General features: G+C 41.0%; 1 protein-coding gene across 1 annotated transcript in view; it reads right to left on the bottom strand.

The window, feature by feature from the left end:
• PTPN20 (protein tyrosine phosphatase non-receptor type 20) overlaps positions 1-24,864 on the bottom strand; it is a 31,078-nt gene extending 6,214 nt beyond the window's left edge. The window contains exons 1-7 of the mRNA XM_068982295.1: positions 24,859-24,864; positions 24,641-24,741; positions 20,756-20,868; positions 18,525-18,673; positions 15,746-15,836; positions 9,698-10,032; positions 4,910-5,125 (exon numbers count right to left, since the gene is read on the bottom strand). Of these exons, the coding sequence (XP_068838396.1) occupies positions 4,910-5,125; positions 9,698-10,032; positions 15,746-15,836; positions 18,525-18,673; positions 20,756-20,868; positions 24,641-24,741; positions 24,859-24,864 (1,011 nt within the window). The remainder of the gene's footprint in view (positions 1-4,909; positions 5,126-9,697; positions 10,033-15,745; positions 15,837-18,524; positions 18,674-20,755; positions 20,869-24,640; positions 24,742-24,858) is intronic.
• Positions 24,865-26,247: the final 1,383 nt, after the last annotated feature.

Below are 26,247 nucleotides of genomic sequence, written 5' to 3'. Positions count from 1 at the left end.
GGCATGAAATTACAAAGTACTACATTGTCATCAAATGTAATTTGGAGCTTGTTTTGTGTAGGATTATGTTCTGATCATAGAATTGCAATGACAAGAAAACCGTCTGAGATAGCTACATAGATTAAAGAATTTACCCCAAATTTGAGTCAGTTCTAGTGAGGTGGATGAACCTAGAGACTGGCACACAAAGTGAAGTAAGTCGGAGAGAGGAAAACAAGTATCATATGTTAACGCATATACGTGGAATCCAGAAAAATGGTACTGATGAACCTATTTGCAAAGCAGGAACAGAGACACGGACATAGAGAACAGACTTGTAGACACAGTGAAGGAAGGAGAGGTTGGGACAAGCTGAGAGAGTAGCCCTGAAACATGTAAGTTACCATATGCAAAACAGACAGCATGGGAAGTTGCCGTATAACGCAGGGAGCTCAACTAGGTGCTCTGTGACCGCCTAGAGCGGTATGGGGCGGTGGGTGGGAGAGAGGTTCCAGAAGGAGGATACGTATGTATACTTATGACTGATTCACGTTGTTGTATGTCAGAAACCAATACAACATTGTAAAGCAATTATCCTCCAATTAATAATTTTTTAAAACAGTCTTGCTACCAAAAAAAAAAGCAAAACAAAAACCAAAGAACCCCTTCCAGATGAACCAGACAGTGTGTTTAGTGATATGGTAAGTATTTTTGGATTTTGTGAAGGTTAATGTGTTAAATTTTGGACTATTCACTTCATTACATAATAATATGGTAACTGATATTTAACTGTTGCTGTATGCTGAAGATGGTTAGAGGGGAAAGTTCTATCAAGAATGTTTCAACTACAGAACAATCTCAGTTTTTCGTCAAGAGAAGAGCCAGCTTGTTCCCAGTGTTTTAAAGATTTTTAAGCAACCTTACTTAAAAACAAAACCGACATCTGCAAACAGTGAGAGTTTCACTTCTTCTTTTCCAATTTGGATTCCTTTTATTTCTTTTTCAGGGACTTCCCTGGTGGCTCAGATGGTAAAGTGTCTGTCTACAATGTGGGAGACCAGGGTTCAATCCCTGGTTTGGGAAGATCCCCTGGAGAAGGAAATGGCAATCCACTACAGTACTATTGCCTGGAAAATCCCAAGGACAGAGGAGCCTGGTAGGGTACAGTCCATGGGGTTGCAAAGAGTTGGACACGACTGAGCGACTTCACTTTCACTATTTCTTTTTCTGCTCTGATTGCTATGGCCAAAACTTCCAGAACTATGTTCAATAGTAGCGGTGAAAGTGGGCACCCTTGTCTTGTTCCTGACTTTAGGGGAAATGCTTTCAATTTTTCACCATTGAGGATAATGTTTGCTGGGGGTTTGTCATATATAGCTTTTATTATGTTGAGGTATGTTCCTTCTATTCCTGCTTTCTGGAGAGTTTTTATCATAAATGGATGTTGAATTTTGTCAAAGGCTTTCTCTGCATCTATGGAGATAATCATATGGTTTTTATTTTTCAATTTGTTAATGTGGTGAATTACACTGATTGATTTGCGGATATTGAAGAATCCTTGCATCCCTGGGATAAAGCCCACTTGGTCATGGTGTATGATCTTTTTAATGTGTTGTTGGATTCTGATTGCTAGAATTTTGTTAAGGATTTTTGCATCTATGTTCATCAGTGATATTGGCCTATAGTTTTCTTTTTGTGTGGCATCTTTGTCAGGTTTTGGTATTAGGGTGATGGTGGCCTCATAGAATGAGTTTGGAAGTTTACCTTCCTCTGCAATTTTCTGGAAGAGTTTGAGTAGGATAGGTGTCAGCTCTTCTCTAAATTTTTGGTAGAATTCAGCTGTGAAGCCGTCTGGACCTGGGCTGGAGAGGGTGTGGAGAAAAGGGAACCCTCTTACACTGTTGGTGGGAATGCAGACTAGTACAGCCACTATGGAGAACAGTGTGGAGATTCCTTAAAAAACTGCAAATAGAACTGCCTTATGACCCACCAATCCCACTGCTGGGCATATACACCGAGGAAACCAGAACTGAAAGAGACACATGTACCCCAATGTTCATCGCAGCACTGTTTATAATAGCCAGGACATGGAAACAACCTAGATGTCCATCAGCAGATGAATGGATAAGAAAGCTGTGGTATATATACACAATGGAGTATTACTCAGCCATTAAAAAGAATACATTTGAATCAGTTCTAATGAGGTGGATGAAACTGGAGCTGATTATACAGAGTGAAGTAAGCCAGAAAGAAAAACACCAATACAGTATACTAATACCTATATATGGAATTTAGTAAGATGGTAATGATAACCCTGTATGCAAGACAGCAAAAGAGACACAGATGTATAGAACAGACGTTTGGACTCTGAGGGAGAGGGAGAGGGTGGGATGATTTGGGAGAATGGCATTGAAACATGTATACTATCATGTAAGAAACGATTTGCCAGTCTATGTTCGATACAGGATACAGGATGCTTGGGGCTGGTGCACGGGGATAGTCCAGAGAGATGATATGGGGTGGGAGGTGGGAGGGGGGTTCAGGACTGGGAACTCATGTACACCCGTGGCGGATTCATGTCAATGTATGGCAAAACCAATACAGTATTGTAAAGTAAAATAAAGTAAAAATAAAAATTTAAAAATAAATAAATAAATAAAACTGACTATAAAATAACAGGAAAAAAATAAAAAAATAAAATAAAATAACAGGAAAAAGAAATAAATCATTATATTTTCTCAGATCTTCATACCCTTTAGAGTTATAATTGATACCCTAATCTTAAAGCGTCAGTCACATATGGCTGAGAAGCAGCTTGCAGCATGGAAGACTCTCTGCGTGAGCTCCACACACACACACACTGGTCTGCATCCTGCTTACCAAGACCAGCCCACTGCCATGCTCTTGGATGTCTCTGAAATAGGTCAGACTGCTTTGAAAGTTTCTAAATGCTTACTCTCAATTTCAGAAAACTTATCTCTCTGCAACTAACAAACAGTCACAGATTGGTGCTGGTCCCAGACCATACTTTGAGTAGCTCTGGTGAACAAAATTTCTGAAAAGAGTAGAGATGGGCATCAGTGAGGATACTGGACATCTCAAGCCTCTATGGAAAGCCAATAAGGCAACAATGGACGCATTTCCTATCTCTGAACCATCAAATCTAAGCACCCTTAACTGTAAAATACATCACTATTTTACATACTGCTAAGAAAAACACTGTTATTTAAGCTGACAGATGACTTATTATAGAGCACATTTTGAGTTTATAAAAGGCATAACGACAGGGGAAAGTGCTCCGTAGAAACATAAAATACAATATTTATAGTTTTTACAATTTCTATAAGTTATATAAAATAAGAACAAATATAAACAAATTAATTATGATGAAGAATATATAAAATAAAAATTATGCTAATGTATTTTCTGTTAAAAGGATAAAACAACATTAATTACAGGAACAGGTAACATCAGATTCATGCTACTGAAATTTTCAGCATTTTTTAGTATTTTTGTCATTTTTTTGACCACTGAGTTTATATTCATTGTTTGTAATAAAACTCTCAGTTTGCTTTGGGAAACCGTTGCTTTTTTATTCTCAACCTTATAGCCTGGAGTAGTCCTGACTGACTTTCATGGGCCAGTATCCCCCACAGTGCTTAGTTTAAAGGAAGGATTATAACTGAATCAGAAACAGGGAAATGCTGGGAGATATTGGCTCACGCTTCTGAGAGGAAGAGATCACCTCTGTCCTTTAGAAATTCCCTGGAAGAGCCCATTTTTCTATCCCCGACATAATGAGACCTTAGGGTGTAAACATGTAGAATTTATGCAACCAATTTGTTGTCACAGGGGAGACCTGGTCAGTGTTGGGGTATAACTACGTATAGAATGAGAGAGCAGTGGTGTAACATTTATGCTGATAATAAGATAACCACAGGATTTGCCTATCAGGGCAAAAGCCTCCCAGCCCTTATTGCCTTATGACTGAGCTGTGGACTTTCCTATTCCTTGGAGACAGGGTAAGAGGCACCACCCTCCCCAACCCAAGTGCCTGCTAAGTAAACAATGTCCTCCCCTCCTCACTTCTGCAGCACAGGGAAGCAGTTCAGGAAAGGCAGGGCTTCTGCGGCACAAATCTAAAGTCATGTTCCCTAATTAATCAATCATAAAGGTAACAGTAAAATCACTACATGTCTAATTCTTGTGTCTATCTCTTAGGTGGTTCCAAATTTAGGAAGAAAGTAAAGAACTGTTAATGGTTGACTCAAACCCAGCAATATTATTATCCGTATTTTATGTAAGAGAAAACTAGATTTCAGAGAAAATGAGCAGTTTGTACAAAGTCACCAAAATCTAAAGTGTGTGGCAAACTAGCAGTCAGACCCAGGGGCCTCTCATTAGCTCTGAGGCCTGCTTTTCCCCCAGTGTGCTCACATGCATGTATTTCTATTCATTAAAAACAGACACACTTTGGGCCTTCCCCAGTGATGCACTGGTTAAGAATCCATGTTTTCACTGCAAAGAGCACAGGTTTGAGCGCTGGTCAGGGAAGCAAGATCCCGCATGCTGTGCAGTGCAACCAAAAACCAGGCAGGCACACAGCACTGCCATTCTTTAACAAGGCTCTAAAAGCTGTGCATGTGCATGGAAGCAAGAAAAGAGAAACGAGCTCGCATTCACTGTGTACTTACGGCACTCCAGACATTGTCTGAAGCCGTTCATTCGCATTATCTGTTTAGTTTAATCCTCATAACCGCCTCCAAGAACCTGCAGCAGCTAAGTCAGAAGCAGGTATCCAAAGCTGACACGCTTCCTATTGACTCAGTTGCTCTTGAAGGCCGAATATTAGTCTCCAGCTATGAGAAGACTGTTAAAAATACAGTGTTTACTAACAGCATCAGTTTATCTGCTTAATTCACACACTTACTGAAAAGTTATTTTCAATGGCGCAGAATACAACATCCACACACAGGAACACCCCTGTCCGACCCACGCCTGCGCTGCAGTGAACAACGATGGGTCCTGTAAGGTGGCTCTTCCTCACGTAACGAGCATACTTTATAAAACCTTCTGCTGAAGTAGGAGTGCCGTGGTCTGGCCAGTCGGTGAACTGCAAGTGTTTTACAAAGTGACTAGCTCCTGTCTGTGGGGGCGGGGTGGGGAGGGAGAGAGACAGGGAAGGGGAGAGAGAGAAGAGAGATTTATCAACTTCTCATATTAGAGATCTTCTTTTAATTTCTAATATGCCACAAATAGGAATAATAATGGCTATATGGTAAAACAATAGTAAAAATAAGACTGCTAAAGGTAACATGAGTTTAGGACTTGCTCTGTAGGAACGGTACTGAAGACTTCACACGCATTATCTCATTTAATCCTCACATCAGCCCTGGGGTGGCAGACACTGTGTTATCCTCATTTTACAGATGAAAAAGTAAGAATTTGAGTGACTGATAGATGTATGCTAGGTCAGGAGGCTCATACGTTTAGAGCTGGGGCAATAAGGTAGTCCTTCCAAATCTAAAGCTACCATCTGTCTTCTGCACCGTGAGAATGCAGAAGAAAGCAAACAAACCAGGAATCCAAAACAGAGTGGAAATGAGCTAACATGTTGGGAATAATATAGAAAAGCGATATACCTTGGTTTCAATATTATGATGTGCTGTGCTTAGTCACTCAGTCGTGTCCAACTCTTTGCGACTCTATGGACTGTAGCCCGTCAGGTTCCTTGGTCCATGGGGATTCTCCAGACAAGAATACTAGAGTGGATTGCCATGCCCTCCTCCAGGGGATCTTCCCAACCCAGGGATATAACCGAGGTCTCCCGCATTGCAGGTGGATTCTTTATAGTCTGCACCAGCAGAGAAGCCCAAATACGATACTAAGTTTAATTAAAACAGGTAGGTGCTGTCAAGTTGCTTAATCAGGGTTTGATGGGAAGCAACCTCCTCTGGCAACCAGGGCAGGGTGGTTAACGACCATGTGAGTAGACTTTGGTCCTTATTCTTTCTCTGAGCCCCCTGAAAGTGGAGTTATGGAACTCTCCCTGGGGTTGACAGGTAAGATGCTTTGAGTTCACCCATCATTCTTCCAGAGGGTTCACCCCTTCCCTAATTTGGAGCCCTCATTTTACTTCACCGGGCACTATTGTGGAAAAATTCAGGAAGGATTTCTCACTCCTTCTCTACTTCTCCCTAATGCACCACTTTTTTCTCCTAAATTCCAAATAAAAATACCACTTTCTATGGTGCTAGAAAATAGAAAGACTCAAGTTTGAATCATTGGTACATAAAATTGGATGAGGCAAATGATGCTTAAAAATCATGTGAAGGAACCAAATTGAGGATAGGTCTCACTTCATCACATATTTCAGGAATTAAATCTTTCCTACACTGCTGACCACTGAGAATCTGCACAAAGGTGGGCATCACTGCTTTCCTGACCCAGTACCATGAGGCAGACTCTTCAAACGTCAGCCCCATGGTTTTGAGATCTGGGAACATCAGCCCAAAGGCCACCATTCTGGACCCCCTTGCCAACTCCACAGGTGGACCTGAGCATTTGAATCTTCTCAGACAGATCACTCCTCTGGGCCTCCCACCTGACCTATATTCTCCAAGCATGCTCCCCTTCTCCTGCCATAGCGCATATTGCATGCCACTTAGAGCTGGTGTCTTCCGTCCCCACTAGACTGTGAGTACTCTAAGAGCTGAGACTGTGTCTGCTTTCTGTCTCCAGCATCTGACACAGTACTTGGTTCATATCAGGGAATCAAGTGTTAGGAGAGTGAGGCATCAGGCAAATCCTTGGGTGTACAGAGCAAACACAGGCCCTCACACACAGCTAGCAAGCCCGACGTCAGTGTCAAACATTATTGTTATTCTTGGCCTTCCTGGTCACACCACCGTGTACTGTGATCCTCATACTCCCGAATTCTATCTTTCTGTCTCTCTCCTGACTTTATCTTTTCAACATCTCCCTTCTCACTCAGACCCCCAGTTCAGTTCAGTCGCTCAGTCATGTCTGACTCTTTGCCACCCCATGGACTGCAGCTTGCCAGGCTTCCCTGCCCATCATCAACTCCTGAGCTTGCTCAAACTCATGTCCATTGAGTCAGTGATGCCATCCAACCATCTCATCCTCTGTCATCCCCTTCTCCTCCTGCCTTCAATCTTCCCCAGCATCAGGGTCTTTTGCAATGAGTCAGTTCTTCGCATCAGGTGGCCAAAGTATTGGAATTTCAGCTTCAGCATCAGTCCTCCCAGTGACTATTCAGGACTGACTTCCTTTAGGATGGACTGGTGTGCTCCTCAGGCCCCCATGCTACAGTACACTCTTGGAAGGCATCATCACTTCCCTAAAGGCTTCCTCTACTTCCTTGCCTTGCCTCCATGGGTACTGCACTCTGCAGCTCTCTCTAATCCAGGCCACCTGTTCTGTGCTCCAGGCACTACAGAGTCTAGAGATTGGCTGCACACTCCTTGCTGCCCAACACGATTTCCAATTCATTAGTTCTTCTCCTTGTACAAAAACTCCCCTTCAAGTTTCATACCTCTTAACTTCGTCTTCTCATCACTATCACCTTACCACAGATTCTGACGGCAAATTTGGGATCTCAACAGCCAGACAGACACTCTAGCCTCACGTTTTTATTTCTCTCTCACAGAGGAGACCGTCCATGTCTTCTAGCCCTCACAATGTGATTAGTCTTTGGACTCACCATCACCTATAATGGCCAGTATCAAAAAGCTCCCAGTTCTTAGATTCCAACATCATTTTCTGAGCAGAAACTCTTATGCTACCACCTTATCTGTGCTTCACCTCTAACAATGTGACTAGATGGAATTCTGCCCTTGTCGTCCTGTTTCCTCCTAGCTGCTGATTCCATTCATCTCCCTAAGTTTAGACTTTATGACTGATTATCTAAATCATTCTCTTACCAAACTGTCCACTCCATTCGCCCTTTGAATCTTGCCACATATCCTGAGCAACGTCCCTCCCTGAATCAGTCCCATAATCTCTATTCAGGAATCCTATGGTTAGGAAAACAAAAATCACATAGTTGCATACTTTATGGTTATTGCAAATTATGGGCTCCACCCTCAGCACCTTCAGCAACCTTTTCCTGATCACTGCCTGTGCTCCAACCAACTTCTTTGGTGATGATTCCAAATCTCATCACTCTTCAAGTTTCCAATTTAACTCCCACCTCCTTCACTCCTATAGAACACATGTATTGCCTACTTGCTAATCAAATCCACTTAGAGCAATGTAACACCACTTTCTCCTATAAATCATTCCTTTGCTATTTTCCGAGTCTGTTAGAGCAAGAAATGAATTGTTCTATGGATTATTCTAGACCAAGACTTCCCAATCTTACTTTCTACAAGGATGCAAATGCTCTGTATCTGTGCTGCCCATACGGTGGTCACTAGTAATATGTGATTAAACACTAGAAGTACAGCTATTGCAAGTGAGGAACTAAATTTGACATTTTATATAAGTTTAAATAATTTAAATCTAAAACAGTCAAATGTGGCGATCACATTGGACAGCATAATTTCTGAACACTCCTTATAAGTCACAAGTCATAAGTCATATAAAGTCTGCCAATTTTATAGGAAAAGCATCAAAGTCTTTGCTTTCTATCGAGTTGCTAGTTGCCCTAAGTTGATCATAAACCCTTCTTACTAAAATTCTTCAATGTCTCCTAATTATCTTCACAATAAAGTTTGTGCTCCTTAGCTGAAATCCAAAACATTTCATGTGCCAGCTTTCTCTACTGATTTTCTCTGCTGCTGCTGCTGCTAAGTCGCTTCAGTCATGTCCGACTCTGTGCGACCCCACAGACGGCAGCCCACCAGGCTCCCCCATCCCTGGGATTCTCCAGCCAAGAACACTGGCGTGGGTTGCCATTTCCTTCTCCAATGCATGAAAGTGGAAAGTGAAAGTGAAGTTGCTCAGTTGTGCCCGACTCTTCACGACCCCATGGACTGCAGCCCACCAGGCTCCTCCGCCCCTGGGATTCTCCAGGCAGGAGTACGGGAGTGGGGGCCGCTGCCTCCTCCGCTGATTTTCTACAGCCCCATCTCATCTCTCATTTCTCCCTGGCATTTGAACTTTTACATTCCAGAAACTTGACTACTTACAGCTCTCTGTACATGTGCCCCATGCTGTTTATACCTTCATCGTCTACTTACTGTTTTCATTTTTCTCACTTGGGTAAATTCTCAATTCAGATGTCACCTCCTCTAGCAAATATTCTGTCCAAACCAAAAGAGAACCTCCTTTCTGCACCCCATACACATCTCAATATTACCATCCATTGAGCGCAGTAACTCCAAGTACCAGTGAGTGCACCGAACAGTTTGCTACCATGCCTAGCCCAGTGATTATCAGCGTATCTCAAGGACTTCGTCGTGTCTGTCCCTCTCAGCAGAGGTAGCCAAAGTACACCCCAGGATTAGGTGCCTTCCAGTACTCTTTCTCAACCGCCCCGACTCCCCTTTTCAGTCATTGCATCTCCCCAGTCAGAGTCTGGAGGCAGAAGAAGAAATGGCGCTGTCTTAGTTTCTGGTACCAGAGAGAAGTGAAAACAAGTTACTTTAAACAAGCGTCCCCAGCTGCGGCCCACCTTACTCCTAACTTCCTATCCTGACATGCGTGCATATGTAAGGAAATATATATCTAACACTGATTTTATTTTTTAACTTACAGACTTCTTGACAACTTGAAACATTCGAATGATGAAATACCGAAGTATCTGGTAGTTCTCCAGGAAGATATGACAGCTATTCAATTCCAAAGGTTTCTTCATAGAAATAGGCCAGTAATGGTGGCATTTGGTAACTCCACCTTCTTTCTCTTTGGTTATCATGGCAATAACATTAGAGTTATTTTCCAAAACCATTTGCCAAAAGTCATCCGTGGTAGTTGGCAGTGGTCCTTGGGTAGCAATATAGTAATACTCTGCTCCAGAATTGGCTATTTTAATATAACTGGCATTGATGTAGTCCTTGTTTTCTCCGAGAGGAACACGTGTTGAATCATCTATTACAAAAACAGAAACATATAGTAAAGGAAAAGCAGGATATGCAATACACGCAGATTTCATGAAACCATTTCACAAAAGTAAATCTGTTTATCTCTTTGACTAATAGCAAAGATGGCATAGGAGTTACTAGAAATATACAATTAGGGTAAGGTTTTAAAAAAAATCAGTTTCTACTAAAAAGAGAAGAATCCCATCAGTATCCAGACACCTTGAGAGATTGCTGTTATATATGGCACAAGTAGGAAAAGGCCAGGGGAGGTATCTCCTAGCCTATAACCAGACCCAGCAGAGGAGGAGCCCTCTGAAGGAACGAGTGAATGAATGGCATTCTCCTGCAAATCCAGAGAACCTGAAAGCTCAGAGCAGCAACGGCCAGAAAGGAACTAATGTTTTTGAGAAAAGAAAAAAAGATTCGGATAGTTTAGTAGATACAATTCTAGGATTATTAGAATTCTATCAACTCCCTGCACACAAAGTAGCCATCTTTTATGTCCATTCTCAGCTTTCACCTGGTGAAGAAGCATGCTCATCAAAGCAAAAGTATTGTGGCAAAAAGATGCTACAACAGGGATTTGTTCAAAATATGGACTATTATTAACAAATATGAGAGGGGAAAAGCCAATTACGTGGCTCAGTGGCCCAGGAACTCTCTCTTCACTTTACACAGACATCTGGAGCTCTGGTTCCACAACTGCTCCCACAGAGAGAATAAAGAGGATCTTTCCCTGCCATGCAGCGGTCTCACCAGTAGCTCATCCCTAGTACTCAAGTCAGGAGGCCCACTCATCTACCAAAAACACTATGACAAAGATCTCTGAACAGGGCTTACACCAGTTCTGACAGAACCTTTCTCAAATCCAAAAATAGCAAACACAAATCTCTCCTTGTAAATATGAATAGACAAAACAATCACTAGATATATAAAGATACCTAGTACTCCACAAAAGAATGCCATTCTGAGAAGTCACAGCAAATGTCTTCCTTTCTTTAAGAGAAGAATACTTTAAAAACTCTTATTTGTATTTTAAATGAAATCTGAGCAAACTATTTTATTATTTAAAAGGATGATATACATATATATGTCTGTTTATTGACATAAACTTGTTACATTATTAAATTACAAAGGAGGTAAAAGAGCATTACAGTGAGATCTTCCGTCATATAGATGTACCTATACATATATATCATATATAGGAGCTTCTCTGGTAGCTCAGAAGTGAAGGACCTGCCTGCCAGTGCAGGAGATGAGGGTTCGATTCCTGGCTGGGGAAGATTCCCTGCAGAAGGAGATGACAACCCCCTCCAGTAATCTTGCCTGAAAAATCCCATGGACGGGGAGACTGGCAGGCTGCCGGAAGTCCAAGGGCCACAAAGAGTCCGACGCGACAGCAGAACACAGCACAGCGTTTATCCAAATGCTAGTAGGGACTGTTTTATTACCTAAATTTTTACAGTGAAGATGTACCATTTTGTAGTAGGAAGTAACTTTTTTATTTTTCAAAGGGGGAATTTAGTAAGTAAAAATTAAACAATATAAAGCAATAAAAGCTTGCTTTCAAATAAAAACCACAATTTATCAATTAAAAATCCCTAAAGTGAGAAGAAAACAGGAAAACAAATTAGTGATTTAGAAAACAGCTTAAGGAATTGTCCCAGAACCAAAAAAATAAAAGATGAAAAAAAGGAAAATAATTATTAAAACACTGAAGGACGCAGAACATACAAAGGGAAAATATAAAGCGGAAGGATTTCAGGAGCAGACCACGGGACTCAGGCATAGCTCGGCGGCCACACAGGCTTGGTTCCGGACCACCGCAGCAAAGGGACTATCGCAATAAGAAAGCCACATGAGTTTTTCTGTCCCCTAGAGCATATAGAAGTCACGCTTACACTACACTGCAGTCTATCACTGCACTGTAAATGTGCAATAATAACACTGAAGTGAAGTGAAGTGAAGTCGCTCGGTCGTGTCTGACTGACTCTTTGCGACCCCATGGACAGTAGCCTGCACCAGGCTCCTCCATCCATGGATTTTCTAGACAAGTACTGGAGTGGGTTGCCATTTCCTTCTCCAGGGAATCTTCCCGACCCAGGGATTGAACCCAGGTCTCCCACATTGTAGACAGACACTTTACCGTCTGAGCCACCGGGGAAGTCCAATAATAACATTATGTTTGTATAAAACGAAGTACATATTTTAATTTAAAAAATACTCTACTGCTAAAAAAAAATGCTAACCATCATCTGAGCCTGCAGCAAGTTTAATCTTTTTGCGATAGCAACGTCACACATCACTGATAGTAGATCACTGTAACAGATACAACGATGATGAAAGCGTTTGACACATTGCAGAAATTACCAAAACATGACACAGAGACATGACGTGAAGAAATGCTGTTGGAAAAAGGGTGTTCAACACAGAGTTGTCACAAACTTTCAATCTATTAAAAAAACACAGTATCTGCAAAGTACAATAACGTGTAGCACTATAAAACCAGGCATGCTTGTGTTTAGCAGGAAAGAAATAGCTCTGGTGGCGAGAGGAGAAAGGCGGAGGTGGTTCAGTCTCAGTTCCCCTCAAAAACAGAATTTAGCGCAAGCATGCAAGCCGTGCATCACCTCATCTGAACTTCAAAACAGTCCTTTGAAGAGTCATATTATTATCCACGCCTTTCAGATAAGGAGTCTTTATTCAAAGCGCCTAAGTCATTTGTTCCATATTGTGCAGCAATTCTTCTAGACTCCAAAATCTACAAATAATTCCATGATTTGCTGCCCTTCAAGGAAGACTCAAGTTTTCAGGTGGAAAGTCCTTACCAAATGCCAGATGCCAGTAATGAAGAGAGCCACTAAGACCTTGAGACCAGCAGAGCATAAGGTCACAGCGACAGGAAGCAAAAAGTGTCACCAGCGGTGACAGCGTGGAGAAGGCAGTGGCACCCACTCCAGTGCCCTTGCCTGGAAGCTCCCATGGACGGGGGAGCCAGGTGGGCTGCAGTCCATGGGGTCGCCAAGAGTCGGACACGACTGAGCAACTTCCCTTTCACTTTTCACTTTCATGCATTGGAGAAGGAAATGGCAACGCAGTCCAGTGTTCTTGCCTGGAGAATCCCAGGGACAGGAGAGCCTGGTGGGCTGCTGTCGATGGGGTCGCACAGAGTCGGACACAACTGAGTGACTTCACTTTCACTTTTCACTTTCATGCATTGGAGAAGGAAATGGCAACCCAGTCCAGTGTTCTTGCCTGGAGAATCCCAGGGACGGGGGAGCCTGGTGGGCTGCCGTCGATGGGGTCGCACAGAGTCGGACACGACTGAAGCGACTTAGCAGCAACAGCAACAGTGAGGCTTCCCTGGTGGCTCAGACAGTAAAGAGTCTGACTGCAATGCAGGAGACAGGGATTCGATCCCTGAGGTGAGAAGATCCCCTGGAGAAGGGAATGGCTACCCACGTGACAGTCCATGGAATCACAAAGAGTCAGACACGACTGAGCTACTTTCACTTTCTGCTTTCACTTCAGAGGTGACAGTGACTGGGGCCACTCTCATCTCCATCCCTTGACTCCTGACTTCTGGCTGTGGCAGAAATAGCATCATGCATTGGACCCTAATTTGGAGCAAATATAACCTCTTGGCGAACACTGCTCCAACCCTGTGAGGTACTGCCACCTAGCTGGCACTGTTACTCTGTCTACAAAAGGTCATTCCGTTGCTCTATCAAGCCAGCTGCCTCGGAATGATGAGGAGTGTGTCAAGACCAGTGAATTACATGATCATGGGCCCACTGCCACAAATAATTTGCCTCTACGTGAGCTCCTTGGTCAGAAGCAAGGCTGTGTGGACTACCATGATGGTGGTAAAGTGTCCTTCAGGTCCACTGGTAGATTTGGAAGAAGTTTGTATGCGGGGAAGGCAAATCCATATTGTGTCTATTTTAGTATGCGAAAAAGTGTTGTTCCTTCCATGACAGAAGCAATTCAATGTAATCAACCTGTCATCAGGTAGCTAGGGGGCTGATCACGCTTGGAAATGGTGTCATATTAGGGCCTCAGTGTCGGTCTCTGCTACTGGCAGATTGGGCGTTGGGAAATGGCCATAGCGAGGTCAGCCTGGTGAGAAGTCCACGCTGATGAGTCCATGCACAGCCTCTATTCCTGCCAGCATGTCTACCTTATCCACTAATCCATTGGGAAATGACAGGAGTATTTGGGAAAGAGGCTGACTAGTATCCACAGAATAGGTCATCCTATCCACTTGATTGTTAAAACCTCTTCTTAAATCACCCTTCAATGAACGTTCACAAAAGACACAAATATATTCATGTTTTTGTCCTTTCAGAGAGCTCTACACACACTTATCTCTCGCAAATTTCCTTGTAATCAACTTCTAGTTATGTTTCTTCTAAGTCTCTGACAATCCAGCCAAACACCTGACTGCAGCCCATGAAATTAATAAAGACTTGTACCTCTGGCCATTTCTGCTTCCAAGCAAAATGAACAACCAAGTACACTGCTTAAAGTTCCACCAACTGAGAGGATTCCCCTTCACCACTGTCTTTCAGGCATGCCCCAGAAAAGGCACTGTGGTACAGCTGCTATCTACTTCTGGGTGGTGCCTGCACATCACACAGATCCATCTGTTACCCGGGCCCCGTTTTCCTGTCCTCGGTCAACTGATCTTAGGGAAGCGGTCATGAAGCCACAGGCACAGGCTGGGAAAGGGAAGGTCAGGCAGCAGAAGGGGGAGATTTTGGCCACTTCATGTAACTTATTGGTGCCTTCAGAGCTTTTAGAGGAATTATTTCAGCAGCGACTGTGAGTAGATGGGAGTAGAGGCAGTGAAGAAGACGGAGACTGGCCGAGAGAGAGAGCAGGCTCGATCTAGGCTGGCGGCAGTGGCAATCAGGAGATGCGCGAGGACTCTTGCGGTATTAAGAAGGCAGAATTGAAAGGACTTTGTGACCACTTTGGATACTGCAGGTGACTCGGGTTCTCTGGCTTGAACAAATGAGTGGTTAAATTAAACAAGATACAGGATAAAGAAGAAGGTCATTTTGTAGGAAGAAAAATGGTCATTTAATGTGGGAAAATTTTTTTGACTTTGAAAGGAATATGAGGCATAAAAATGAGATTTCCATCCTAAGAGTAAAATTGTGTTGCTTTCTTTCTGCTCTTTGGAAGGTCTTAGCCAGATGAATCTGTAACTGGGCGGGGAAGAGACTAGCCCCGAAAAGCAATGAGAAAGTCTGCGGCAACAATCAAAGGGAAGCCTCCTGTTGGAGGGTAGATTGGCAGCTTTCTTGTTCAGGACAAAGGATATAAATAGTACCATTGTATTTGTGTGTCTAAACAAAATGATCAGGGAAGGTGGTAAGGGTAGCAAAAGTGAAAGATGTCTCAGAGTATTAAACTTTCTGTTTTAGATGCGACAATGCATACGATGTTTTAGAAGCAGTAATGCATAAGAACAGGGTTGAAGGACTTGTGAAAAGAATCCGGTGACAGTGAGTAGACGATTTACCTGGGGTAGAAGACTTGACCTTCTTCATGATCTAAGCTAACCAAGAATATGCCCAGGTCACCCAGTGCTAGCTTCCAGAGTCTTCATCATGGTCACAGGTCAAAATGGCTAGTACTGAAAGCCATACAACCCACTTCTTACCTTTTATCAAACATAAACAGGAAAATAATTAAAACCATTGTTAGCTTACATGGAAGAATATCTCGATATCTATTTTTGTCTCTGTTGTGTAGTTCATTCCCAGAGTGGAAAACAGCAGGCAGATTCTTAACTTTCAAAGCCTTTAAAAGGTAAGAAATATAAGTAATATATTTACTATGACAGAAAAAAGAAGGAGAGAAAAAATATCTGTCTTTGTGTAGCGTTTATGATTCTCAAGTCCCTTTGTGACATATCCTGATATTAAATGTGCTCTATGGTAAGCAAAAAAGTCAGAACTCCACTGGAAAAGTCCTATATAAAATATCTCAGATTTGAGATGTGAATCCTATATAAAATATCTCAGATTTGAGATGTGAATCAATCAACAAGTTGCTTGATAAGGAAATGCTCAACTCTCTGGAGATACTTTTTCCCTTGAACTCCAAGATTTTTCCTTTTTCATTGAAAAAAAAAAATTAGAAAGCCAATACAGAACATTAACTTCTTAGGACCAACCCCTTAATCTATCATTTTATAAATGAAAATAATAAACTAACAGAAACAAAAATATAAACTCTCACAATTTACTCCTTGCCCCATGAAGAAATTAGAGTTAGAACACTAAAGAATTCTTCTTTTCAAAAACTTTATTACCAACTGTGAATTCGACATTAAGTGAACATTTAGCATGTACTCATCACTGTTGCACATTCTGCAATACAAAGATGAATCTGAAAATGGCTTTACACTTAAGAAGTTCACAACAGCTAGAGAGGTGGCCAAGGGATCAGCGTAGAGACACACCAGCATAAAGGACAGCACTAGACTGTACTGGAAGGCATGGGAAGGAGAGCTCCCAGAGGGAAAGCAGCACCTGAACTGAGCCTTCCCGAGGCTCGGAGGTTAGCAGCACGGAAAGCTGTGTGTGAAAGGAAAGGAGAGGTGAATGGGTATCACACCAGGTAGGAGAACAGTAATCAAGGCATGGACGTATACAGTCCTCTTTGGAAGACAATGAACAGTATGGTAACAACAGCACAGAACACATGAAGACAGAACACAAGCGACTGAAACTAACCAGGAAGGCCTTGCTTCACACTCAAAGGGGACTGATGCGCGTCCAGCCCTGCCCTATTTGAACGATTGCGGATAAAGCCTGAGGGTGCATACTTCTTAAAAACTCTTCAGTAGCTCTTGGGTAGCCAACTTGGCACTACCATAAGTTAATGCTGGCCACTACTGCAATGGAGAATGAGGATCCAGGTTTTAAGCCATAAGATAAAATCAGGGTCACATATAGATCTTGGTTAAAACCAAAATATTTACCACAAATTCCTGGGTGATTACATATTCTGATACTTTTTTTTGGTAAGTATTTTAAAATAATCCCCGATGGTTGACTGTTCCTGGTATTGAATATTAATGGTCGAACCACAGCTAACTGAACTAGCTCCTTTTCAGAAACAATTTCCACACCTATTTTTACAGTTTAATCTTTGTACAAACCAATTCTAAAAGTAGTCTAGAAAAAAGCAACTGTAGAAAGAAGCAAAACAATTCTATAAATGAAGAGTAATGAGGGAAGATGAGTCTTAATCGATGGTAAAATATAATACAAAGCTAGGTTAATTTTAAAAGTTTGGTACATGAATAAACAAATCAGTTTTAAAAACCACCAAAATAAAATACACATGGTGCTTCAGTATATGAAAAAGTAGCATTTCACATCACTGAAGAGAAGCTGGGACAAGAGGATCATTGAACAACTGATTAGCTATAGGGTGTTGGATCCCTACCAAATATCTTATAACAAATTAATGCTAGCTGGATGAAAGATTTATGCATTGACAAAAATCACAAAATATTAGGGAAAAAAGCAAGAAATAATTGCTATGTTCCTAGAGTGAAAGGGGAATCCCTAAAGGATACAGAAAACCCTGAAGCCCCCCAAAGAAAGAATGACATTCAACCATTAAAAATTAGCTATTTCTTCACAGTAAATGTATATGCAAACACATGTAACACAAAAAACAAAGTGGCAAATTTTACTATATTTACAAAACACATACAAAAAGGATAATTCCTTCATTATATAAAGAGTTAATAATGGATAAGAAAAGGAATAAATAGAAAATCAGGCAAACAACTGGAATTAGTTCACTGAAAATAAATATGAAAGGCTTAAAAGCATATGGAAAGCTATCTGTTCTCAAATTAAGAAATGCCAATTAGAACATCAACAAGAAATCATCTGTCACTTAAAAGATGAGTAAAGACCCAAAAATCTGACAGCACAAAATACTGGTTGTCTTTCCAGGAATTCGTTCTCAAGACTATGCATAGGAACGTGAATGAAGAGGGGCAATGTTTTTCGTAATAACAACATCTGTAATAAACTAAATGTTCATCATAGAGGACTATTTAAAGAAAAAAAGTCTTCATTCATATAACTACCATGCAATACTTAAAAAGAATGAGATAGAACTATATATGCTCATAATATATTTGGGAATTACTTATTGGAGTTCTTTATAAAAGGAAAGAAAGAGCAAAATAATAAAGTACATGTAAGCAATTTTTTTGAAAGTTTATATGACAGATTTAATAGTGGTATAGGGAATCAAGAGAGAAAAAGAGACTTTATCTGCTTTATAACATTTTATGTTATTTTATTCTTTTACTATGTACATCCAGTACTTTAGAAACAAATTTAATATTTAAAAATAAAAACAATATATTCAACCTGAAAAGAAAAGAACAGATATTCTCTGATTGAGAAGTAGAAAAACAAATCACATATAGGCCTTGGTTAAAACCAAAATATTTACGTTAAATTCCTGGGTGATTTCATCTTCTGATACTTTTTTTGTAAGTATTTTAAAATAATCCCTGATGGTTGATTGCTCCTGTGTATTGAATATTAATGGTCGAATCAGAGCTAACTGAGCTAGCTCCTTTTCAGAAACAATTTCCATACCTAAGAAAAAGAAAAATTCACATCTCTAAGTTACTTACATATGTGTGAAGGGAGATTTTATTTTTATCGTTTTCTTTTAAGTAAAGATCCAGCCATTTAAGAATTAATGAAATTTTATTTTTCCAGAGATGAAGAGTCTATTATTACTTTTAAAGGAAGGGTCCTTATTTTGGAAAAATCATGACTGTACACCTTGAAATCACACAAAACCCACAATTCTTAGAAAAAACTACTGTGTTATAAATAGATATGATAGACGGAGAAGTGATCTGTTGTATAATGTGACTGAGCGTATATACTGACAATTACGCCAAGGCAAGCAAGGCAAGAGAACCAGAGATCAAACTGCCAACATCTGCTGGATCACAGAAAAAGCAAGGGAATTCCAGAAAACCATCTATTTTTGTTTCATTGTCTATACTAAGTTCTCTGTGTGGATCACAACAAACTGCGGAAGATTCTTAAAGAGATGGGAATATCAGACCACTTTAGCTGCCTCCTGAGAAACCTGTACGCAGATCAAGAAGCAACAATTAGAACCAGACATGGAACAACGGACTGGTTGCAAATTGGAAAAGGAGTACGTCAAGGCTGTATATTGTCACCCTGCTCATGTAACTTATATGCAGAGTACATCAGGCGAAATGCTGGGCTGGATGAAGCACAAGCTGGAATCAAGATTGCTGGGAGAAATATCAATAACCTCAGACATGCAGATGACACCAACCTAATGGCAGAAAGCAAAGAGGAACTAAAGAGCTGCTTGATGAAGGTGAAAGAGGAGAGTGAAAAGCTGGCTTAAAACTCAACATTCAAAAATGAGGATCATGGCATCTGGTCCCATGACTTCATGGCAAATAAATGGGAAGCAATGGAAACAGCGACAGACTTTATTTTGGAGGGCTCCAAAAGCACTGCAGACAGTGACAGCAGGCATGAAATTAAAAGGTGCTTGCTCCTTGGAAGGAAAGCTACGACAAGCCTAAACAGCACATTATAAAGTAGAGACATTACTTTGGGGACAAAGAGACATTGCTTTTGCTGCTACAGTCAAAGTTAGGTTTTTCCAGTAGTCATGTACAGATGTGAGAGTTGGACCATAAAGAAGGCTGTGTGCTATAAAGAATTGATGCTTTTGAACTGTGGTGTTGGAGAAGGCTTGAGACAACAAGGAGATCAAACCAGTCCATCCTAAAGGAAATCAGTCCTGAATATTCATTGGAAGGACTTAGGCTGAAGCTGAAGCTCCAATACTTTGGCCACCTGATGCAAAGAGCCGACTTATTGGAAAAGACGGTGATGCTGGGAAAGACTGAGGGCAGGAGGAGAAGGGGGCAACGGAGGATAAGCTGGTTGGATGACATCACTGACTCAATGGACGTGAGTTTTAGCAAACTCTGGGAGATACAGACGGTGTCCCTGGTGGCTCAAATGGTGAAGAATCTGCCTGCAGTGGGGAGATACAGAAGGACAGGGAAGCCTGGCACGCTGCAGTCTATGGGCTCACAAAGCATCAAACACAACTGAGCGACTGGACAAAAACAAAACACATACAAGACATGGATGGGAACAAGAAAGAACTTTTGTCCTCTCTGGGACCAAGTGTTTAGAAGCCCCTGGACCCTGGAGTCTGAGATGAGAGGATATGCAGAGTCTAACACACCTCTAGCTCTAATTCTAAAACAGATCAAGCATGCACCTGTGCATACACACACACACATCACAAGCATTAAAAGGATCTATATAACTGATAGCACTAAACTAAATGTATAACATATCTCTCTATATGCTATATACAATTGTAAGTAATTTGGATGGCATCACCGACTCAATGGGCATGAGTTTGCGCAAGCTCAGGGAGACGATGGAGGACAGGGAAAGAATAGAAATGTACCTTTTATTAATGTGAGGTATGGAACAGTTTCTTCATTTTTAAAGGAAAATCCTAGAAAGTCATCTTTTTCTCTTTTGAAAAAGTTTTTCCTAGCTCTTTTCCTGCATCACTATTAGAAATTTCTTTGTGCATGCCTCTGAAATATAGCCTCATCAAGGATCTGCTAATGAAGTGGGATGAGGTCATACCCTGAAGTGCAGGAATCTCAGGACGGGAAGGCCCTGCAAGCTCTTCGTCCTCGCTGCTCGACTTCTGCTTTAGAAAGAAGCTACTGGTTTTCTGCAAGGTACCGTCATTCTCCCTAGAAAAGAAACTTATGTTTGTCCCTGGCTTAGAGAATGCATGTGTATTTAAGAGAGAATCTCTGATAATCTATATTAACTATTCAATTGACATTCACCTCCATTTCAGTCCAACCACCCGCTTCCATTGTCAACCCCAGGAACTGGCCCACTTTCAAAGAGAGAATTCCAAAGTCCCAACATCTGATCACAAACCCCAACTTCAGCTTTCACTTCGCTTGCCAACCAGCCGCCTTAGATCAATCCCCCTATTCATTTCTTTCGTCCTTTATCTAGGCTGTGGTAGAAGAAAAGTACTGGGGTCAGTGGGCTTTCTAGTGTCAGCAGGGAACCATCTGGAAAGCGCTGGTACGTTTCTAGCCCATTTCCTCTACCATCCCTAGTTTCTGAGCTACCATCCTCAAGCACTGCCTTTCCCGATGCTCTGCTTTAGTAACAGTGCAGCCCCTTCTGTGAATGTGAGCCAGAAAGTAAGAACTTTCTCAGCTTACTCTCTTTTAAAATGTATACTTAAGTGCATCGACATTCTTCATTATTCCTTGTTTTCTCCATGCTCAGAATTAATCCTCTCAGGTTTTCAACTCTATGCTGTCTCCTCTGAGACATTTTCCTAAAATTATGTTTTCTTCAGTTCAGTTTACCTCAATTCAGTTGTTCAGTCACATCCGACTCTTTGCGACCACACGGACTGCAGCACGCCAGGATTCCCTGTCCATCACCAATTCCCCGAGCTTGCTCAAACACATGTCCGTTGAGTCGGTGATGCCATCCAACCATCTCATCCTCTGTCATCCCCTTCTCCTCCTCCCTTCAACCTTCCCCAGCATCAGGGTCTTTTCCAGTGAGTCAGTTCTTTGCATCACCTGGCCAAAGTACTGGAGTTTCAGCTTCAGCATCAGTCCTTCCAATGAACATTCAGGACTGATTTCCTTTAGGATTGACTGGTTGGATCTCCTTGCAGTCCAAGGGACTCTCAAGAGTCTTCTCCAACACCACAGTTCAAAAACATCAATTCTTCCACACTCAGCTTTCTTTATAGTCCAGCTCTCACATCCATACATGACTACTGGTAAAACCATAGTTTTGACAAGATGGACCTTCGTTGGCAAACTAATGTCTCTGCTTTTTAAAATGCTGTCTAGGTTGGTCATAGCTTTTCTACCAAGGAGCAAGCGTGTTTTAATTTCATGGCTGCAGTCATCATCTGCAGTGCTCTTGGAGCCCTCCAAAATAAAGTCTGTCACTGTTTCCATTATTTCCCCATGTATTTGCCATGAAGTGATGGGACCAGATGCCATGATCTTAGTTTTCTGAATGTTGAATATTTTCTTAAATATAACTAATTTCTCCCTACCTACAAATTCTTCCATAAGAATAAATATGAATCAACTGATTCTCTCTCACCTTAAAAACAGGAAACCCTTTAATCTTTCTATCTCCATCGAAATACTGTTCTATATACTCTAACAGGTTCTCAAATACTAGCCCACTTTTCCTTTCTGCTTCCTTTCCAACTTCTCACTACTCAGTTTACTCACTTACGCTATCAGTTTGGGTCTTTTTGCACTTTCATTTGCAACCCCATTTAGCAAAAGGCTCCTAATCTGATTTCTGGGTCTGCTCTCCAATTCCTGAGAAAATTCTCCCCTAAATGAAAATTTAAGTGTTATACTTGCCCACCAACCTCAGGATAAACTCAGGCTCCTCCCTGAACTCATAAATCCAGGAGGCTGACAGTCTCACCCTTGCCTACTTTTCTGTCCTCATCTCTATTAACTTCCTTTATGTATTTTATGCCTCAGCCTCAACAAAGTAACTGCCTTTCCCTTTCGTTTCTGTGGGTAATAACAGGCTTCTCACTCTTTGCTCCTCCCCCTTTTTTTGAGTTACTGTAAACATCCACTTGCTCTCCATTTCCTACCAGCTGTCTTTCACCATCAAGCCTCCTTCCTGATAGGTAACGGATAGATGGAGGAGTGAGAGAGAGACAGGAAGACGCAAAAAGGCTCCGTCTGTGAGCAACGTCACTTTCACTTTTCACTTTCATGCACTGGAGAAGGCGATGGCACCCCACTCCAGTGCTCTTGCCTGGAAAATCCCATGGATGGAGGAGACTGGTAGGCTGCAGTCCATGGGGTCACTGAGAGTTGGACACGACTGAGCGACTTCACTTTCACTTTTCACTCTCATGCATTGGAGAAGGCAATGGCAACCCACTCCAGTGCTCTTGCCTGGAGAATCCCAGGGATGGGGGAGGCTGGTGGGCTGCCGTCTATGGGGCCGCACAGAGTTGGACACGACTGAAGCGACTTAGCAGCAGCAGCAGCAGCAGTACTTCATTTTCATTCTAACAGACTGAATAAAATGTGTACTCCTTGCTCTCACATATATTCAGTTCATTCAAACTATGGCCCACATTGTATTTTCTGTTCTGCCTTTCATCTTCCCAAGCTTCCTGGCATTCCAAGAAACGTACACCCTGTAACTCTTGACACATAACATTTCTCACCAATGATAAGATATTTTCACGGCTCCTTATTTTTGCTCAAACTTCTTCCCACAGCTTGAAATTTTCTTCCCTTGCTTTTCACCTGCTGAATCTCTGTTTATTTAAGATCCTAAACCCAACCAAAATCTCCTTTCCTCAAAGGAACTCTCCCCCTTGCACGGTTTTATTCTGTACCCACAATCCCTGGACTCTGATTCTATAACAATATTCACTACTGTCTTTAACTTTGCCTTTCATGTGTCTGGGCCCCAACAGTAAACTGCAGAGCAAGAACTATTAACACTTTGTATTTATATCCAGGGCTTCCCTGGTGGCTCAGAGGCTAAAGCGTCTGCCTGGAATGCGGGAGACCCGGGTTCGATTCCTGGCTCCGGAAGATCCCCTGGAGAAGGAAATGGCAACCCACTCCAGTACTCTTGCCTGGAGAATTCCATGGAGGGAGAAGCCTGGTATTCTTAAGTCCATGGGGTCGCAAAGAGTTGGACACAACTGAGCGACTTCACTTTCTATACAGTGCTTAGCATGTAATTAGTATCTAATAATTAGTATATATTAGTAACATATAATATTATCTCAAAACACTTTTGAGTTAACGTTATTTCTTGTTCATCTAATGCACTTCTGAAAGGTGTTTATACAGCTGTATACTATACACATTATTATGCAGTGCTCTTCTAGTTACTGTAGCTAATATTACTTACAAATCTCTAAGAAAATATGACTCAATAAAATATTTTCTTATTTAATGTCTTTGTACATAACACCTAAATTTGAATATTTTATAAGCATCAAAGTTGCTGTTTCCTTTGTTTCTAATGGAAATTTACTTTTTCTCTGAGTTTTAAAATTTTTTTCATATATAGTATTCACCATGCTAATAGTTCCATTTCTAGTATACATTATTTTCTTTCTGGAAACATGTAATGTCTTATAGAACTTAGTTGTGTACTAAGCTTTACCTTCATTCAAGTACACTGCCCCATCCAAGAACTCAAAACACACTTACAAAGGTTTAGGAACAGTAATTGTTGAGATGATAGAGAAGCTGAATTCTTTAGGAATACCTTTTTCTTGTGTTAATGTCATATTTATGAGATCATAAATACATCCTATTTCTAGATAAGTCAGATTGTACTTACTACAAAGTACTATATTTTTAAAATTAATCAAACATTTGAGGGCCATTATTCAGCCTCCACTCAAAGGTCTAGCTATGAATATGAATAAGTAGAAAACTTACTAAATAAGTATATGAGTTATACCTTTCAGCCTCATCTTTAAACTGATCTTCAAAATCATCACTATGTTGGAAATCTCGAAAAAAGACTTTCAGCTTCCTTGAGTTAACTTCATTTTGAAAAACCTACAGGCATATGAAAAAAATTATAGCTATATTTCAGGAATCCATAGTTTAAAAGAAAATGATTTCTATAGCTTCTCAAGAAGAGCAGTAAGATCTTCAATAATAGAATGAAATCACAATCATGGTGTGATTTTCTATACTTGAAATGTATATCTCCCTTTCAATATTTTCCAATCCATCAAAACAGCATGTTTTTCTATTGAATCACCCAAGTTTTAATCATCCAAATTATTTTCCAAAAGTTCATTAAAAGAAAGCTTATTTTTCTTTAAAAAAAAAAAAGATTATTATTGCACCCCAGAGGAGATTCTTACAATGAGTGCTTATCTCATTTAGCTTATTGTTAATATAAGATTACTAACACACTAATAAATAAAGATCATTCATCTTTATTTCAGTGCTTGTGTAATTAAATCCAGTGATTCTAGGAATGTCTCTGCCATGAGATGTTGCGCTACTAAATGGGCTTTAGTCCACACTGCTGACTTTGCACTCTCCTGTACAGTACCCAGACCACAGGTAGATAAACTGAATATAATTAAATGAAAAAAACTCCTTGAAATAAGGATTCAGTAATCAATGTTTTTGCCCTCAATTCTGCTTCAATTAACCCACTCATCTGACAGTTCTTTTCTGGGGTGTAAATACAAGCAAATACTGTTCTAAGTGCCACAGATAAAACACTGAATAAGACGCATGATGTGCTCCGCCCTTGTGGAATGTATACATTCTCATGGGGAAAGAGAAAATACACAAGCAAACGTATAAAAGCTACACCTGTGATAAACAACAATGCGGTAACAAAGTACGGTGATACCTAATCACCGTGTGCCTAAAAGGTAGAGGGACGGTTAGACAAAGAGACGGGAAAGCATCCTGGGCAAAAGGAGCAGCAGGTCCAAAGTCCAGAGGCCTGCCACGGTCTGGCCCCTGCCTAATTTTCCACCCTCAGCTCCCAGCTATTTCTTAGGCAGCATCTCCAGCCATCCACTGTGTTATGTCTTGTCATCTCTTTTGAAGCATCATCTCTTTTGATGATTCTTATTTTGTGAAACATTCATCCTTTCCCCTCTTCTTAGTCCATATCCATGTGTATGTGTTTTGCTTAATTCCACAAAATTTCCTAGACTTGAAATACTTCTTGTGGGTATATATATGCTTGTGGGCATATATACAGCTGACATTCTAGAACAGGGGCCCAAGCACAATCAATTTTAAATGCAAGCATATTAATGGAATAACTACCTAGAACTCTTATCAAGCACATTCATTTTGCAGTATAAGTCAAAACATATAACTTATTAAGTTTTAACTTCACATAAATAACCACTAGTGGATGTGATGGAATCCCAGCTGAGCTATTTAAAATCCTAAAAGAGGATGCTGTTAAAGTGCTGCACTCAATATGTCAGCAAATTTGCAAAACTCAGCAGTGGTCACAGGACTGGAAAAGGTCAGAAGGGCAATGCCAAAGAATATTCAAACTACCCTAAATTGTATTCGTTT

Source organism: Capricornis sumatraensis, chromosome 10 (genome assembly GCF_032405125.1).
Source record: "Capricornis sumatraensis isolate serow.1 chromosome 10, serow.2, whole genome shotgun sequence".
NCBI classification, from domain to species: domain Eukaryota; kingdom Metazoa; phylum Chordata; class Mammalia; order Artiodactyla; family Bovidae; genus Capricornis; species Capricornis sumatraensis.
This window is presented reverse-complemented; position numbering and strand designations above follow the sequence as displayed.